General features: G+C 45.1%; 1 protein-coding gene across 2 annotated transcripts; it reads right to left on the bottom strand.

Moving 5' to 3' along the window:
- Positions 1-4863: 4863 nt before the first annotated feature.
- GGCT (gamma-glutamylcyclotransferase) lies at positions 4864-18254 on the bottom strand. Of its 2 annotated transcripts, XM_075557563.1 has the most exons (4): positions 17960-18242; positions 10382-10527; positions 7560-7695; positions 4864-5066 (listed from the first exon to the last, which is right to left on the bottom strand). In XM_075557563.1, the coding sequence occupies exons 1-4, from the start codon at positions 18098-18100 to the stop codon at positions 4920-4922; spliced, it is 570 nt and encodes a 189-aa protein (XP_075413678.1). In that variant the 5' UTR covers positions 18101-18242; the 3' UTR covers positions 4864-4919. The 2 variants fall into 2 exon arrangements, with proteins under 2 accessions (XP_075413678.1, XP_075413679.1); XM_075557564.1 differs by lacking the exon at positions 7560-7695 and having other exon boundaries at positions 17960-18254.
- Positions 18255-19393: the final 1139 nt, after the last annotated feature.

Below are 19393 nucleotides of genomic sequence, written 5' to 3'. Positions count from 1 at the left end.
GGGAAAACTGACATCTCTACTAGGATGAGTCTTTCAATCCATGAATATGGTATGCCACTCCAATTTTAAAGACCTGCACGTTTTATAAAATCTATACTTAAAAGGAAATAAAAGCAGGTACAAACGGTATTGTACTTAGCATGGAGAATAGGAAAATGTAGGTCTAATTCATCTTCCCAGACATCAGTCTCTTTATACAAATATATATATATATAAATATTTGAAAACCTTGGTGTCTATATTTTTTCCTCTCTCATTTGATATACAATTTTCCTTATTATACAGACGGTCAGAGAACCTAACTGGAGTGTGTTTCCTAGGCAATTTACATTTGCCTCTGCCAAGGGAGCCTTTTCGGCCATTTTTTTCAAGGGTCCTGGCTTCAGACAGGGGCCTCAGGTTCCATTCCAATCTAGTAGCAGGGGTAAAATTTCAGAGTCAGTGGTCCGATCCAGGGTGATTACTGGTATTAGTACCCAAGGACATTTGCCTCCCCCTATCATCTGTTCAGTGTCAGCTCACAGTCCACCTCCCCTTTTTCCTGTTTCTAAGAGCGTTGGCACACCTTGAAAATGTTCCTTGGTGGCAAGCTCAGAAATGCTTGATAACACTATGCAAAATCTGTATGAAGCTGTGAAAGAAAAAGATGTAAAAATATCTAGACTCTGTATTGTGGCAAGAGGACCAAAATAACTATCAAGCTGGAAACCTTTTATAGAGGATATTATTTGGCAAACCACCGAAACTACAGGAGTCCTCGGGTTTGCCAGATTTTTATGGCTCTTGCTTACTATGAATTTCTTAATAAAGTTATCATTTTAAGTATGTATTATGTATAATTAGAATAATATTCAATCTTCCTATCTATTACTACAAATGTGGGCCTTGCTCATGACGTTACTGTAACTGTGCTCCGGGTCGCTGGCAAATCTGGTCCGCCTGGGAACTAGGCGTTAAGAACGTGGAGGAAACTAGGAAGGCATGCCTGAGCACAATGAGGTAGGCCAGCCATAAAACATGGTCCAGCCTGTTCTCTATGACCCAGCCTGACTACAGAATTGCTGCCATAGTCTGAAAACGACTATTGCCATTTTTTTCCTTCCTAGAAAACAAAACAAGCTGTCACTTTATGCTCCTGTGGCTTCTTCGCTCCCAGCAGCCTGTTTCCCAGGAGCAGCTCGCTATGTCCCACAGAGACCTAAGGGATTTTTGGACAGCGGGAATTGCTTCATGTGAGACTCCTCAGGCCTCTCCTGAGCCAGTTAATTCATTTATAGCAGGGGTGCCCACACTTTATCAGCATGTGAGCTACTTATAAAGTGATCAAATCAAAATGATCAACTACAAAACTGAAAAACATTCATTGTATTTATTACATCTATTCATAAATGCATTGAGAATTCCTTATATGTATGTTTGTGTACCTTGCATAACCGCATGAGTCCATATTGCACAACACAACACAATTAACTATGTTCATTTGTGGTCATGACCTGAGTTCACTCTGATGACTTGCACTGAATGGCATGAACCAGGGATGTGTAGTCTGGACAGTCGCTGCTGACAGCCAGCCTCAAGCACACTTCCAAATGTTCATCAGTCATGGTGGAATGATACTGGGACTTAATGATCTTTATGTGGGGCAAGGCTGGCTCCCATAAATAAGAAGAGCCGAATAATGCAGTCAAGGAGGTAGTACATTCTCTCATGTTTGGGTACTTTCCCTCTGCAGGTAAGTTCCAGAACTGTTCATGGGCTCTGGACTTCAGCTGAATGTCGGCTTGTAGTGTCAAAATCTCCCATTCCGTATGAAAGCGATACATTTTTGTCTTCTTACTCTGTCCAGCTCCTCCACTCATGTTAATACCCTTTCTTACATTTAAGAGAGAAAAAAAACAAGGTCTAAAAGTTGGTGATAACTTAGCTCGTCAGTTTGTTGCACTTAGTGCAGGTCTTTGCACGTGTTTGACACCTAGGATTGCCTCTGATTGGCTGTGCTGTTATCAATTAAGTGACACGGGATTGATGATAGGCCTACGTCTATTTTTTTAATGCCACGCGATCTACTCACACTACATTTGTGATTGACTAGTGGATCACGATTGAGCACCCAATTTATAGTCATCATTTCTTGATAAGCCAAGAACCAAGTTTTTGGAGGCCATGTTTGCAAAAACCATCTTTTCTTTATAATATTGCCTCTTTTGCTTTCAAATCTTGCTCTACGGATGATCCTGGCTGACTGAGCTTTTCAAGGAGAGCAGTCACGATGGCTAATACTTTGTTCTAGGCTCTGAGACATGCGCCCATATGTATCTATAAGATACAGACATATGTGTGTGAATATTATATTTACATTTTTAATTCATTCAATCCTCACAGTAATTCTAAAACATACACATTTTCATTATCCTCACTGTACTGGCAAGGAAACTGAGGCACAAGCAAAGTCTCTGGCAGGTGTAGGGACGGGACTGATACAGAGCCGTCTGTTTAGTCCATAGGGTCCCAAACGTATTTGACCCCTTTTTCCTTTTAAGGAAATACTCAGCAGCCCCCTGAAAATGGAAAACTTTTGCATTATAATCCAAGATTATCCAAGCTAGCATAGGGGTCAGCTTTTGCAGCCCCTCTGGATCACCCCAGTACTGGGGATCACCCACTTTGGGAAACACTGATAATGTTCCAGTCTGTCCTCTATTACATGTATGTATGTGTTTACACGTATTAATATATGTATGTGTTTACATGTATTAATATATATGTATGTGTTTACATGTATTAATATATATGTCTATGTACACCAAACTCAGAGTCGCTGTCATTGAATAAATACCGACTCATAGTGATCCCATAGGACAGTGTTGAACTGCCGCTGTAAGTTTCCGAGACTTTAACTATTTATAGTAGTAGAGAGACCGTCTTTCTCCCTAGGAGCGGCAGGTGGTTTTGAACTGCTGACCTTGCAGATCACAGACTAACTGTAACTACTTCACCACCAGGACTCAGGTATATAAACGTGTGTGTGTGCATGTGTATATATATGTTTTGATTCAGGGGGGTGCTGAGTATGTAATTTAACATATAATTTTTAGCCTATCTTAGTTTATGTATATTATCAAAATATGAAAATACTAGTCTTGAGATATCTTTTAGAATAACTCTAGAACAAAAATTATAGAAATAGAAAAGAATTGGGCATTTATAGAGGTCTAAATAAAGGCATGTACATATGCAAATATATTTATATATGAGGATGGGGATATAGATCTATGTGCATATATTTATAGGTTTAGTATTCAGGTAGCAGAAGGACATTGGGCCTCCACTCAAGTACTCCCTCAATGCTAGAATACTTTCTTCTATTAAATTGGCATTCTATGATGCTCATCTTCCCGACACAACTGCTGAAGACAAAGCAGGTGAATAGGTAAATATGGTGAAGAAAGCTGATGGTGCCCGGCTATAAAAGATATAGCATCTGGGGTCTTAAAGGCTTGAAGGTAAATCTAACTCAGAAGCAACAAAGCTCACATGGAAGAACACATCAGCCTGTGCAATCACAAGGTGTCGAAGGGATCAGGTATCAGGCATTATCAGAACAAAAAATCATATCACAGTGAATGAGGGAGGGGAGTGTGGAGTGGAGACCCAAAGCCCATTTGTAGGCCACTGGACATCTCCTTACAGAAGGGTCTTGGGGAGGAGATAAGTCAGTCAGGGTGCAACGTAGCAACGATGAAACATACTTTCCTCTAGTTCCTAAATGCTTCCTCCTCCCCCACAATCACGATCTGAATTCTACCTTACAAATCTGGCTAGACCAGAGGATGTACACTGCTACAGATAGGAACTGGAAACACAGGGAATCTGGGGCAGATGATCCCTTCAGGACCAGTGGTGTGAGTGGCGATACTGAGAGGGTGGTGGGGGGCGGTTTAGATTGGAAAGGGGGAACCGATTACAAGGGTCTACATGTGACCTTCTCCCTGGGGAACGGACAACAGAAGAAACAGAAGAGTGGGTAAGGGGAGACATTGGACAGGAAAAGATATGACAAAATAATAATTTATAAATTATCAAGGGTTCATGAGGGAGGGTGGAGCGGGAGGGAGGGTAAAAATGAGGAGCTGATGCCAGGGGCTTAGGTGGAGAGCAAATGTTTTGAGAATGACGAGGGCAATGAATATACAAATGTGCTTTACACAGTTGATGTATGACTGGATTGTGATAGGAGTTATATGAACCACTAATAAAATGATGATAAAAATAAATAAATAGAATCGTTCTCACAGTGAGGATGAACGTAGAGTTTGGGAATCTATATAGCCAAGAACAACAGACTCACTGTGTGTGGCTGTTTGAGTCTAACAATATAATGAAATGCGATCCTTTAGTGGAGACAGCGGGTTCAACCACAAGGACGTTTATTCCTCTAAAGAGAACAGACCATCTTTCATAGTTTCAAAGTGTTCTTATCAGCTGCCTCTGCAGTTCGCTTGCTCTCAGTAAATCGGATTAAGAAGCCCAGACAGCAAAGAGCCATTCACCAGCGCTGCTGTTAAGCAGGCTACCCATTTCTCTTTTGCTGCAGGGCAAGGATACATTTAGAGCCAATTCAGGAAAACGGTTTTCAATGTTCAGAGAAAAATGGCTAGCATCCATTTGCCGTGCATTTTAGTACCTCGGGCGCCCGCCCGCCCTTCTTTAATGGTCTAATTCCAACCCGGATTCTGTTTATAGGATGACAACAGGCAACCACACAAGTGAGGAGTCTCTCCAGAGGAGGGATAAAAACATGGCTAGTAAGCATGCAGCGATTCCAGATCCCTGTCCTCAAGCATTCAGAATGTCTTATAGATATTTTTGGAGATATTTTATTAGCACACAAATCCTTGGATACACTCTATTGTGTTGTTCTAATGATTGACTTCTGTTTCCGCTTTCTTGATAATATCTTCAATTTCCTCTGAAAGCTTTCCTTTGAAGTCATTCGGTTCTATGGCTTTTAACTTCTCTTGATACTCCGAAGGCAAACCATTCTCTTTTGCACCCAAGCAAATAACCTAGAAATGGTTACAACAAACAAACCAACAAAAATTAGCATATCACAGCTTTATGTGTATCATGAAATATTATCCTTAAAGTAAACTTAGAAAAACAATGATAGAACAAACTAGAATCGTTCTCATACTGTGCATGGATGTAGTGTGTGTGTGTGCGTGTGTGTGTGTGTGTGTGTGAGAGAGAGAGAAAATTTAAAATGAAAACTTGTCAATATGGATACAGTCATTGGTTTCTAAGCCCCTGGAGCAACAACTGAAGGGAGACTCAGGAAGTGGAGGAGGAAACCACTTGTCTAATTGCCTCCAGGAACTTTCTCTCCTGTGAGAACAGAAGAGATGGATGGTGCCAAGCTACTGTTAGTGAATGTTTAGGTCTTGATCAAAAGGAGGCACGTGAGCAACAGAACTTCCAGCTCCCACTAGAAACCAGACTTACCGGACACGGGGGGCCTGGAGCACCCCTGAGTCTACGGCTAGGAAGCAACTGGTAACGCTAGAGCTGAAACTATGCTATGAGGTCGTTTTTAAACTAAACGACAATTTAGCTCAATAAATAAAGAATATCTGTCTCAAGCCTTGCATCCTATTGAAGAACTGCTTGTGCAGGTATATATCTTCTTGATATTTGGGGTTTGATTCTAAATGGTTGCAATAAAGAGAATATCACAATAAAGCAACAGCATTATGAAAGAGTTTGCAATATTGTGCGGATTAACAAGAGGTAACATATATGAAATGAGAACACGCAGCTGGAAAAATGGCACCCCCAGACTTGCTCAGCACGGGGCAACGAGAACATTCTATTTGTGAAAAGAAAACGTACCATGAGCCGCACAGCACCGCCTACAGCAGTAAAGGGAGGCTGGCCTGCATAAGGCTGAAAGAACAGCCATCTGAAACCACCGATGAGAACTTCAAGCGGTGGAGAGGGCGAGGCTGTGACGGGTGAACTACACACACAGAGACTGCCCCAACGATCCCCAGGCGCTCTTTTGTTGTGCGTATCTCCAAAAAATAAAAAGAAAAATTTGCATCTTCCTCTATATAGCAGTCTACTTCGACAGATGTGGGGGATGTCAAAACACTTGTGGAAAAATTCCATTATTTTAAAATTCCATTTTATATGAACTTTTTGGAGCTGCTCTCACTTGAACTTTTAAGGAAAAAAGCACCATTCTTCCAAAAGATCCTTAAGTTTCCGTTCCAGTCTTGCGATCCAATCTTACTTGGAATTAGATACGAGGAGGAAAACGAGGAGGAAGCGAGCAGTGATCATGTACAGTGACCCTTCCAAGACCACACAGGTGAATTCCTCCAAGCCCCACACTAGAAAATGCCACATTCAGCCAGGAAGCCGCACCACCATCCATCCCAGATGGCAGGTCCTGATTGGGCCTGAAAACAGGGAACGTCCTGAGTTTGAACTCCTGAAACGAGAAGTGAGGTGTGGGCGACAGCCTTCCCAGTGCCTTCAGTCTAGAAGGTCTAGAACTCTCCTTGCTCTATCAAAACCCAAAGGAACCCAAAGTGACCCTACAGGACAGGATAGAGCTGCCCCTGTGAGTCACCATGGGAGCAGAAACCCTGTCTCCCTCTCCATCAAGATGGAGACATTTCAGTAGTTATGGTCAGGTACCATTGAGTTGGCTCCGACCCATAGCGACTCTGTGCCCAACAGAAGAAACGTTGCCCAGTCCTGCGCCCTCCCCACAGTTGTTCCTGGTGGCTGGGACCACTGCTGCCGCCACTCTGTGTCCACCCATCTCCTTAAGGGCCTTCCTCGTTTTTACCCCCCACCCCCACTTTAGGAAATACATTTTTCTCACCATGAAAATGAATCTCGGGAGTTGATAAAAATTTGTTGGGTGGAGAACAAAAGAAACCAAAGATTAGAAGAGTATGTTTAGAATAAGGTGCCCTGGGGCCACAGGCAGTGGTTACAGTGCTTGGCTGCTAAGTAGAAACCCACTCCCTGCCCCCCGTGAGAAACCGTGGCAGTCTGCTTCCACAAAGATCACAGCCTTGGGAACGATTCTGAGAGCTGGGGGGTTGGTGGGGTTGGGGGGGGCGTAGGGAGCAGTTGTGTTGTCTTACAGGGTCGGCAGTGCATTCTGGAGGTATAGACCAGAAACTTACTACAAACATGGCTGGGTGTGCCTTTTCCCTACTTTGAAAGGGAAAACATATCATTTTCACCACAATTCAAAAAGCAATATGTATATGGAAATATGACTCGTCATCTCCTTCTGTGTTCAAAGCACTCTTTCTTTTTTGAATTCAACAAAATGTTAGAAACACGGTTCGATGGTTACACTTGAGTCCCTACAAGAGTTTTGAATAAGCTTGTTTGGGAAATAACTCACTTTTTTTTTGCATTGGAAACTATACTGATAAAAATGAGTTGTAGAATCTAAAGCAGCTCTTAAAAAACACAACAGTTGTGAGTTTACCGCATGAGTGAAATGTGAACAGACATCTTGGTAAGAGGCTCACCGTTTTATACTGTGGTGATGGAGGAACACTGACATAGTTTTCCATCTGGTAACTTCGACAGGTTATTTCCTTCTTGTCTTGAGTGTAAACTTTAACTTCCATGGGAACATAGATTCCACTGCTAACCCCTTCTTGCCTGAAATCAGAAGTCACATGTAAGTCATACTCAATTTACTCACTTTCTTTTACTGGCTAATATCTTCTAGTTTAGTTGGGGTTGAGAATTTAAAAACAATGTACTAGTTGTTCCCTATATTTAAATGTGCAAATGAAAACCAGAAAATTCTTAGAACAAGCAGCGACAAGGCTGTCAGGCTTGGCTTTCAACAATGAATTCTCTAATCACAGACAGATGGAGAAATGTGACCTGATAGATATGAAAAATGTTTGTGCCTCAAAAGACTTGGTTTACCAAAAAAGCAAAGTTGGAGAATATTGTTGGAAAACACGTCTTTGACAAGAATCTAACTTCAACAACGCAACAACCAAAAGGTGAGTGACCCAATCATAAAATGGGCGAAGGGCCTGAACAGACGTTTCACCAAAGAGGAGATGCATACGGCCGCCAAACAGATGAGAAGATGCTCAGCCTCATTAGCCATCGGAGACACAGATCAAGACCACAGCGAGACACCATTCCACGCCTGCTAGGACGGCAAAGATTAAAACAGAAAGTAGCCCATGTTGGCAAGGATGTGGGGAAACTACACCTTTTACCTCTTGCTGATGCGAATACAAAATGGTACAGCCACTGTGGAAAACAGAGTGGTGGGCCCTCAAATCGCTAACATGACTCAGCAATCCCCCGCCTCGGCAGAGAGCCCAAAGACTCAAAATGAGGCTTGGCTGGGGTCGTTGGCTGTAGCACGATTCAAGTGTTATTCAGCCAGTAGGAGAAGCGGAGCACTGGTACTTGCTGCATGATGCTGAGCAAAACAGTCACACAAGGGCCAACAGTGCATGACCTCCCTTCGACAAGGGGGTTAAGAATGATGGGCAAACACCTTGATTAAGGGCCTGTCCTGTGATTAGCACACATGACTAGTGAAATGCTGTCAGCAGGTGCTATAAAAAGTTGGACTGGCAAAGTTGTATGGTAGACAACTTTACAATGACGGGACAGAGGAGCTGCCGAGGCAGCTTGTGCACAGCTAAATACCTCGTGGAGTCTGGCTCCATTGTCATGGGACATCCCAGTTAAATGGTCTGATAACATTTGCAGTGCTTCTGATCCACTTCCTGGTCCACTGCATAGTGCCAGGGGTCTTAAAAACTTGCAAGTGGCCATGCAAGGCAGAACAATTGGTCTCTATTTGCCTGCACCACCAACAAGAGGAAGGAGGCGAGTGAGGTAAAGGAGGAGGAGATGGAATATATGATTTACGCACGGCCTGCCTCCTTTGCCACCGTCACAGAAAATCTGGTTGGTGCCCAGCCACCCCCATTGAACATTTAGGTCAAAGACTCCAGAGAAGATTCCTGATCAAAAGAGGGAAAAGGCAAGAGAGAAGCCCAATTTGTCACGGACTTCGGGCTCTCATGAGCCATGAAAGGTGAACTGACCCATCAAACTATTTCCCTGAGAACATCGTTAGGCTTTCGATCTAAATGCCCTCTGAAGTCATCTCAAAACGGACCAGCAGCTTAAGTGAACGAGTCACATAGTCTGCCTTCAGCATTACGCTCGTCCACGAAGCTCAGCGGCCGGGAGTTCGTGTCCACTGGAAAGGGACAACTCAAGAAAAAGAGGATGAGAATGGCCCCCGTGTGGGGAAGACAGGCAGCATCACTACCTTGTGTATGTACAACTGTTGGAGGTGTGGATGTTTAGCTCTGTATAGTCTCAACAGCAACTTTTTTTTAAAAGTAAACTTATCACTTTAATCAGAAATCCTGAGATTTAATGGTAACTTGGTACACACCTAACACATCTATATTCATCCTGCCCGAAAACAGGCTTCCCTGCAGTCATTTCAATCGTTAGACTTCCTAAACGTGGCTTCTAGCACTACAACAAATGGACTCTTAAGTTCTGACAGCACAGGGCAGCCCATCTGGAGAAAAGGTGAGAAGGCGGCTCATTGCTGGTGGTGGTGAGAGAAAGTAGCTAGCACAGCGCCGGTTCTCAACCTGCGGGTCTCGACCCCTTTGGGGATGAACGACCCTTTCACAGGGGTCACCCGATTCATAACAGTAGCAAAATGACAGTGATGAAGTAGCAATGAAAATAATGTTATGGTTGGGGTCACCACCACATGAGGCACTGCATGAAAGGGTCGTGGCACTAGGAAGATGGACAACCACTGCCCTAGCAGGACAGAGAATCGGCTCCTCTGGGGTTCTCCTCTTTCTCGGCCACCCTACTCAGAGAGTTCTAGTTATGCAAAGTATCACATTTCAAAATCATTGTTATTGCTGTTTTAATGATCACTTACTAACCTAGCTGCCTACTTAATTACCAAAAGCAAAAACTGGTTTGGGATCAATACCCATATGCAAACGATTTCAACAGTCTTCCAGATTTTTCACAATACAAAGCTAGAGAGATTTTTACAAAAGACAAATAAACAGAATGAAAGCAAGGGCTTCCCTCGTTTACAGCAGAAAGGACAAACAGGGCCACAGATCTCAGTCTGAAAGTGTGGCTCTCCTAGGCCTTTCCTTTTTGAAAAACCACATTCAGATGCCTCTTCCATTGACACTAGAGGGTAAAGACTATGTCTATAGTATTTGCTTTGGAAAAACCCACACACATATCCTGGCATATATCATCTACTTTCTGAATTTACAAATTATTTAACTTATAATTAGAAGTCACCTACTTATCCAGGGAAATTAAATTGCTTTTGTTCATTTTCCATATTACTCCCCACACTTCATCTCCAGGACTTTGGAAAATGGTAGCTATACCCCCATGCCAAGTAGGACTTTGTTTGCCTTGAGGATTGCCAAAGTCAAGCTTAAAATCCTAGAAAGGAAACCAAAGAGATATAATTAACATCCATTCAAACCTCAATTTCCTTCTCCAAAGTAAAAGGATTCACCTTAAATTCCATGCAATTAAAACATTTAATAAACTCTGAGTATAATACAAAGATAAACAATGATGCCACCCTCCATATTTTTTTCACAAAGTGAAAAATCTACTAAATGTATATGAGTGTGTTAACACAAAATAAGATTTAAGGAGAAAATGCTGGAAACACCATTGCCTTCACACAACTCTTTCCATTTTTTTTTTACATATTATTTCACAGTGCACCCATGAAGCATGTATTTTTACTTAGAGGGCATGATAGTGGACATAATTGTTGAAGCTCAATGATGGCTATATAGGGGGTTATTACACTTTGTGAGTTACGCATTGTGCTGATGGTCAGCAGTTCAAAACCACCATCTGCTCTGCCAATGAAAGAAGAGGCTTTCTATTTCTGTAAAGAGTAATACTCTTGGAAATCCACAGGGGCCGTTCTACTCTGTCCTACAGGGTTGCTATGAGTCAAAATCAGCTCTGTGGCAATGGACTTGAATTTTCTGACCAGCATATAGGGGTCGGGCAGGCATAAGGCTACGAACCACAAAGTCGGTGGTTTAAATCCACCAATTGCTTTTTAGGAGAAAATGAGACTACTCTCCTCAAAAAACCTACATAGGGCCACTCTGAGGGGGAATCAGCCATGTGGCAGTGGGTTGGGTTGGGTTTGGACCAGCACAAGCTACCCCTGTTTGCCACAAGGGAACTGGGGCTCGAGGATGATGCAGACACTTATGAGCATCCATCTAATGTTCTTTAATTACTAGATTTCCTAGAATAATCATAGAACTGCCACTTACCATGCACAGGTGGTCTTTTTTAATGTGTGTATGTGCGCGCGCGTGTGTGTAGGCATGTGTGGGCGAAATATAAATAAAACATTTACCAACTCGGCAGGTTTTGCACAGACCATTCAGTGACTGATTGGATCCATCATGTGGTGTGACCATTGCTAGTACGCTTCAGATGATCACGTTTTATCTTTCCAACAGCTTAAAATTTATGCTCATTTTATATCCAGGGAAAGTATGACTTCGATAGATTAAGCCACTTGCCTGAGGGAGCCAAGTTTCCAGCTTAGCATCTTTCCTCATCAAAAACAAACAAGCACACCAAACTCAATGCCAGCAGTCAATATCAACTCACAGTGACCCTGTAGGGCAAGGTAGAACTGCCTTTGCGGGTTTCCAAGCGATTAAACCTTCCTGGGAGCAGAGTCTCATCTTTCTCCCTCAGAGCAGCTGCCAGATTCAAACTGCTGAAGTCATGAGCCCAATACACAATCTGCTGCACCTCTGGGGCTCCTGTCTTTCTTCACTGAAGTGTAGAGCCAGGGGACAGACTCCTGGGAAGATTTGAATCAGAATGAAGGGACCAGCCAGCCAAGGTGCAGTATAGCACTGACGAAACACACAGCACTGCCCTAGTTCTGGAATACCGCCCCACCTCCCATCATGACTCCAGTTCAACCTTACAAATCTGGCTTGACCGGAGCACGTACACTGGTACTGATAAGAGCTCTCAGCACATGGAATCCAGGACAGATACCAGAGCACGTACACTGGTACTAATAAGCGCTCTCAACACACGGAATCCAGGACAGATACCAGAGCACGTACACTGGTACTGATAAGCGCTCTCAGCACATGGAATCCAGGACAGATACCAGAGCACGTACACTGGTACTAATAAGCACTCTCAACACACGGAATCCAGGACAGATACCAGAGCACGTACACTGGTACTAATAAGCGCTCTCAACACACGGAATCCAGGACAGATACCAGAGCACGTACACTGGTACTGATAAGCGCTCTCAGCACATGGAATCCAGGACAGATACCAGAGCACGTACACTGGTACTAATAAGCACTCTCAACACACGGAATCCAGGACAGATAAGCCCCTCAGGAACAGTAATGGGAGTATGGATACCATAAAGGTAGGAGGAAGGTGTGGGGAGAAGGGGGAGAAAGGGGAACCGATCACAATGATCCAAGTCTAACACCCCCCACCCCCACTGGAGGGGGACGAACAATAGAAACATGAGTGAATGGATTCAGCAGATGGTGCAAACTATGAAAAGAAAAATAATTTATAAATTATCAAGAGTTTACAAGGGTGGGAGGGGGGAAAAGAGCTGATACCAAGGGCTCTAGTAGAAAGAAAATATTTTGGAATTGATGGCAACATATATTCAAATGTCTTTGATATGAGCGATGTATGGATTGTTACAAGAGCTGTAAGAGCCCCCAATAAAATTATTTGTTTTTTTTTTTTAATCCTTATTTGGCTAGTTTAATCCATAAAGATTTTGTTCCATCTTCCCAAAGCACAGTTTCCTTAAACAACAAAACCCCCAAACTCACTGCCATTGAGTTGAGGCTGAATCACAGTAACGCTGTAGGGCCGGGGAGAACTGCCCCGTGAGGTCCTGAGACCCCAACTCTACATGGGAGCACAAAGCCCTGTCTTCCTGCCTTGGAGCAGCCAGTGGGTTCCAGCTGCAGACTCGAGGTTGGCAGCACAATGGATTACTACACAACCACAGCTCCTTAGCAGCAAGATCTTAAAAGATTGGACTGGACAAGACCAGTCACTGACTCTAACATCCCTTTCAAATTTGTTTCATCCCTCTCAATTTTTTTCCCTCCCAAATTTTGTCAAGTATTTCAAAATGGTATTAAGCACATTTGTATATATGTTGGCACCAACAATCCCAAACATTTTCTTTCTACTTGAGCCCTTGGTATCAGCTCTCCCCACCCCGCCCCCTGCCCCTTGTGAACCCTTGATCAATGATATATTATCATTGTTATTTTGTGTCTTACACTGTCCATTGTCTCTTCACCCACATTTGTTATTCACCCCCCTGAGGGGTGGGCTATATATACAACCTTGTGATGGGTATCCCCTTTCTCCCCTTTCCTAGCCCCCCATGCTCATGATATCACTACTGTTTTGATATCTCTACTGTTTGAGAGGGGTTTATCTGTCCTGAATTCCATGTGTCAGGAGCTCTTATCCGTACCAATGTGTGTAGTCCAGTCTAGCTGGGTTTGTAAGCCAGAACTGGGTCATAGTAGTGGTGGGAGGAAGAATTCGGAACTAGAGGAATGATGTGGGTTTTGTCGGTGTTATACTGCACCATGGTCAAATTGTCCCTTCCTTGTAACCCTTCTGTGGGGGGATGTACAATTGTCTACAGATGGGTTTTGGGTCTCCACTCTAATCCCCCTCTTTTACATAGATATAATTGTTTGTTTTGGAACTTTTGATACCTGGTACCTGATCCCGTCAACACCTCATGATCATACAGGCTGGTGTGCTTCTTCTGTGGCCTTATTTGCTTGATGGCTGCTTGTTTAACTTCAAGCCTTTAAGACCCCATATGCGATATCTTTTGACAGTCGGGCACCATCCGCTCTCTTCACCACATTTGCTTATGCACCCATTTTGTGACAGTGATCATGCAGGGAAGGTGAGTATCAAAGAGTGCCAAGTTGTTAGAACAAAGTGTTCTTATGTTTAGGGAGGTCTTGAGTAGAGGCCCAAAGTCCATCTGCTTGCTTTGGCCTCTATCTCTCATTATAAATTAATATATTTATACATATACATGCCTACAGCTATGCCTCTATACATAGCTTTTGCCTCCTAGTCTGTCCTCTATTTCCTTTCATCTTCCTCCGGTTCCATTATCATGATCATCCTCCATTCAGCTCTCAGTAATTCTTCTGATACATTGCACTTGACCAAAGCCCACCAGGCATTGTACCCCCTCCTCACCATCAACTTTAGACCTCTTGTTGTTCCCTTAATCCTGAGTTTCTTGGCTCCCCACTCCTCCTCTCCCATTTCCCCCGGGCACCATCGGTCCTGTTGTTTTCTCCTCAGGATTGTTTGTCCTGCCTATCTTATATAGACATAAGCCAAAAGGAAAACAAAAACAACAAATAAATTGATAAGCTAGTTCCAGGTCTGTCTGCTGATCCTTATGAGTGTTTTCCAGTTGGGTCTCATGAGGTGCCAAGCCCTGTCCCCCGTGTTGGAAGTCCATTTTCAGTATTCCTTGGGGACTTGCTTACTTTGCTCCCCTTGCTGTCCTGTTGCACTCCCTTTGAATTTCACCCCACTGTGCATGGGGCAGACTGCGCACACTTTCCACACAGTGTCTCCAATGCTGCACTCCCATAACTCTATGGGTCAGTGAGGGAATGTCGTGTCTCGTGGTGGGGCTGGCCCTCCCATCCTTTCTGTGCACTGGCTCCTCCGAGCAGAGATGTTGTCCCTGGGGCTTGGTGGGCCATGATGAGGTTCTCTCTCTTTCCTTCTTAGTTCGCACCTGTGTGGTCTGGACAGACCCTCCACTCTCCCTGGGCTATATCTTCAGTGCTGTCCTCTGTGTTCCATTCTTCTGGGGGGGAGGGGTGTCAACATAGCTCAGCTTGGGTCAGGCCCCCGTCATGCTCTGTAACAGTTCACTGCTCCATGCCAGTGTGCTGAGATCCTTGATCTCAGTCCCCTTTGCAAAGCCTCCGCCACTGCCTGGTCTCAAATGTGGAGCTTCTCAGGGCTCAGCAAGACCCTCTCCCTGTTCATTCCTCCAGCGATTTGTCTAAGAAAATCTCACCCCTACCAATGGCTTCAAACACCATCTACTATTCTCATTATCTGTAACCCCAGACTAGAGCTCTCATCTAGTCTGAACTTAAAAAGTGCTTAGAACAAGGCCTAACAGATAGTAAAAATAATAATAAAAGTTGTTGTTTAAAAAACAAAACACCAAATTTGCTGCCAGAGTAGATTAAGCCACTATGCAACACAAAACAACAGAGATAGTGTAGGTTTATTGTGCCAACCTGGCGATAAACACATGTGGGGTTACTTGAAGGGCAGAGCGATAAATGGCTCGATGTGCCTCACCTTTCTAGTTCTCGGATCTCTTGCTTTCTGATGATCACACCAGGGTGTAGCTGCTTTAGCCAGTTCCCTGCTTCAGCTGGCAAGGCTCACTTCCTGCAAGACATCCCCTAGGAGAAGCCACATAGACCTACCTCAACGCAGCCCTGGGTGCTGGAGCAGCCGTGTGGAGATCCCTACCGGTGCTGAGATGCTTACACCCTCACTGACTCGGCTTTCCTCCTGCAATCAGCATCATTGCGTGTGTTTTGTGAGATGGAGGAGGACTTTGTAGATTAGCGTTGGACATATGGGCTAATGTTGGACTAATGGGCTTGGGCAGCACTGGGTCAGGATGCTTTCTTAATGTACACTTATTCTTTATATAAAACTCTCTCTTATACATGTGAGTTTCTATGGATGTGTTTCCCTAGGTTACCCAGACAAACACAGCAACCCTCTATAGACTCAGTAAATGTTCCTATTTTTCTGATCAATTGATCTGTCTCACAGCATCTTAAACTCAGTATTTCACATGGAACGTATGAATTTTCCCTCTCAAACCTGTTTCTTCTCTCCTCCCAGAAAAGATGATCATCATTCAAGGAGTTACAGCCAAAGCCTTGATACCTTTATCTGCTTATCTCCTCTTCCCTCCCTCAATCACCAAGCCTTAATGACGTCATCTCCTAAACATCTTGCCAACCCATCTAGCCTCCACCGCCCTTCCCACACCACCTACTTTCGATGCCCTGCTCTCTGATGCAGACCGCTTCAACAGCTTCCTAAGCAGGCTGCCCCCATTGCCCGACCACCCCTTTGTAGCTCATTCTCCACAGAAACCAGAATGGTCCTCCCAAGGTGTAAATCTATTTTTTTTTATTTACTTCAATTCTGCAATGGGTCTAGAGATAAAAACCCAAGTCTCCCTGAACCTCTGAAGACCCATTCCCTTTGTTGTGTTGCCCCTCCCTCCCCACTCATTTGAGCCTGAACTTAAAAGTCACCTTTCCCTGAACATGGGAACATGGACTAACTTTGCCAGTGAGGGCACCCACTTGGGGATCTGAGGTAGAAGCCAGTGCTAAAAGGTTTGGTGGTGCCAGGGGCTACCACTGGGTCTCGGGGACAGGAGGGGTATAGTGCTAGTGACAGCTGGACTCCAGTGCAGGCCGGGCTGGTGCTGCATGTTTTGCCAGCTCTGTGTTCCTGCCTTCCTGGTCTTTCTGTGAGCACTCCCACAGCCTTTCAGCACGTTCTTTTTTCTGCTTAAATCAGCCAGTTTTTTTGCTGTCTGTAACTAAGGACACTGATGAGTAAGTGTCAATCTGTCTATTTCAAGCCGTGAAAGGGTCTGCACACCATGTGTTTGTTCGCGTGTCTGCCCCATAGAGTAGAGGTCCTCGAAGCAGCAACGTAAACCAATCATCTTTGCATCTCTAGGAAGGGCTGAATAAATGAATGGATGGATGGGCAGGAGAACACTGATCTACCGAGGATGGGAGAGTACTGCTCACCCAGGCACTTGCCTGGGCACAATGGTTTCTATGCTTCCAGTTTTCCGGACTTCCCACCCAAATCAAGAGACCGACACAGATTTTCAGCAGCAATAGGTGAGGGGACGGCAATACGGAAGCCCCTAAGAGGTAGAGTTAAGACTGGAAATGAAAACACTCTATTGGGTTAGCAGCGAGAGGGATCAGTCCCAGTGCGGGGTTGTAATCTGGTGGCGGAGGACAAGCCCTGTAACAAACGCTAAGTACAGAGCAGAAAGCAACAAGGTCCCTGGATAAGAGAAGGCTTGCCAGAGGTACCAACCAGCTGAACGGGCCCGGGGAGGCTGCCTACAGTGGAAACGAGGTCAGATCTGCAGGTAACGCTAGGTACCTGTGCACAATGTGTGAACAAGGACCCGGAGCGGCCCAGTTGCTGCGGGAACATAGCTCGTATGCCTTCAGCGTTGGGCAGTAAGAAGAGATGAATTTGCCTGGATGGATGAGGAGATGAAGGAGAACCTGGATGTACGCTGACCCAGAAGAAGGGGTGAAAGATTAGATAGGAAACGGAAGAGGCGGTGAGCTTACGCTAACAGTGGCAGAACAAGAAGCGTAGAATCAGTGCCACTGAATTTTACTCTTCGAAACTGGTGAATGCTCTTCTGTGTGGTCTCAACAACAAAGTAAAATCAACGAGGAGGCGGGATTCCTGGCCCGTGGGAGAGCAACGTCACTGGATTCGGGCTCACTTGCGTGTAACTCGGTGCCCTGGTGGTGCAGGGGGTTAAGCAGAGGCTCTGAACCCAAACCTGGAGATCCTCTTGGGCAAGGACGTCAAGCCTAGAACACAGCCCCCCCCCCCCCCCTCCAGGCAGTTCAACCCTGGAGAGAGTCGGAACGTAGGTACGACCGGGCCATGAGTTCAGGGCAGGTGGTGGCGGTTGTCCGGGCGGTGGCGGGGAAGCACTGACCTGCAGACGGGCCACGCAGCAGAACGTGGCCGAGGGGTTTTGGAGATGGATCCTGGCCGTCAGCAGGTTGCTGCCATAGGCGAAGTACAGAAAAGTGTCTTCCTCGTGCTTCCCGCAATTCCCACAACCCGAGCTCGCCATGGCCCGCCCGACGCTGGCACCGCCCCGGGCGCCCAATGCAGAGGCGGGAGGAGCGGGCAGAGGAGGCCGGCCCCGTGCCCCAGGCGGGAGAAACGCTGACCGCTCCGGCGGGGCAAGCCGGACGGACGGCGAGCGCCGCTTTATTGACGGCCGGCTCCGCCCACGTAAAATTGCACACCTGGATCGACCAATCACTACCACCGCCGCCCCGCCCACCACTTGGATTTTGAAACGCGCTTTCCGGAAGCAGTCTCCGCTGGTTCCTCATTGGGCACGCGTCTCCATTGTACCGCCCCTTTGTTCACAGTTCCCTCTGATTGGCGGGCGGAGGCGGGGCTACGGGCGCCCAGGTCCAGACAGGGCGAGTGTCAGAGGAAGTTTCTCAGTACTTCTGCGACGGTCCCCGACGTCCGCCCTTTGTCCCCTGTCACGCCCGCCCCGTGTAAGGACACCCGTCTGGACGGATCTGTGCATGCCGGCTCTCGCACTTCCAACCCTATCCGTCCTCCTCAGACCCTCCGCTTCCCGAAGCTCCTCTGAATTTCTTCCCTCCTAGAATGTGAGGCTCCCGGTTCGCATCCTTACGTCGCTGCTTATTGACTACAACCTCCGGGCCCCGCCGCTCATCTCTGTTCCCTCCTTTTAGGCTCACAAATAGCTATCTCATAGGGTTGATGTGTGAACATTAAGTCATTTTATTGACGTTGTTAGCAAAAAAAAAAGTGAAGAAAAGTGGTAAGTATAAAAACAAAATATGTGTCAAGATATCGATTCCTACTCATAGAGACCATAGGAATTCCAACTACCAGAGCAGGTGGCCGCATGTAGCTGTGGAATGCTTTAACCAACGTGCCACCAGGGATTATTACAAAATTTGGTAAAAACCCTGTATTAACCTTGAGTGGAAAATTTGAATATGAATTTACAGCCTAGAAGCAGTCTTTGGCTTTATATCTAAATGCTGCCCCCCCCCAAAAGGTTCTAGGGCCACTTACAGAAATGGCTGAAGCCAATAATTTCAGAAAATAACACAAGAACAGCAAATAAAGGATATTTAATTTGGTAAGGAAGAAGTAAAACTGTCCCTATTCATAGATGATGGGATTCCACTCAGAAAATCCCTAGATGCCACAGGATAGCTAGCTAATGGAACCAACAGAAGGATTTTTGGTAAAATAGGATACAAGATCAACCAAGAAAAATTCAAACTCACTGCTGCCAATTGGATGCTGGCTCATAGTGAGTGACCTTTTAGAATAGGGTAGAACCACAGAGTAGAAGGAGCAACTACAA

Source organism: Tenrec ecaudatus, chromosome 9, assembly GCF_050624435.1.
Source record: "Tenrec ecaudatus isolate mTenEca1 chromosome 9, mTenEca1.hap1, whole genome shotgun sequence".
NCBI classification, from domain to species: Eukaryota; Metazoa; Chordata; class Mammalia; order Afrosoricida; family Tenrecidae; genus Tenrec; species Tenrec ecaudatus.
Note: the sequence above shows the minus strand (reverse complement) of the source record. Positions and strands in the feature narration are given on the sequence as shown.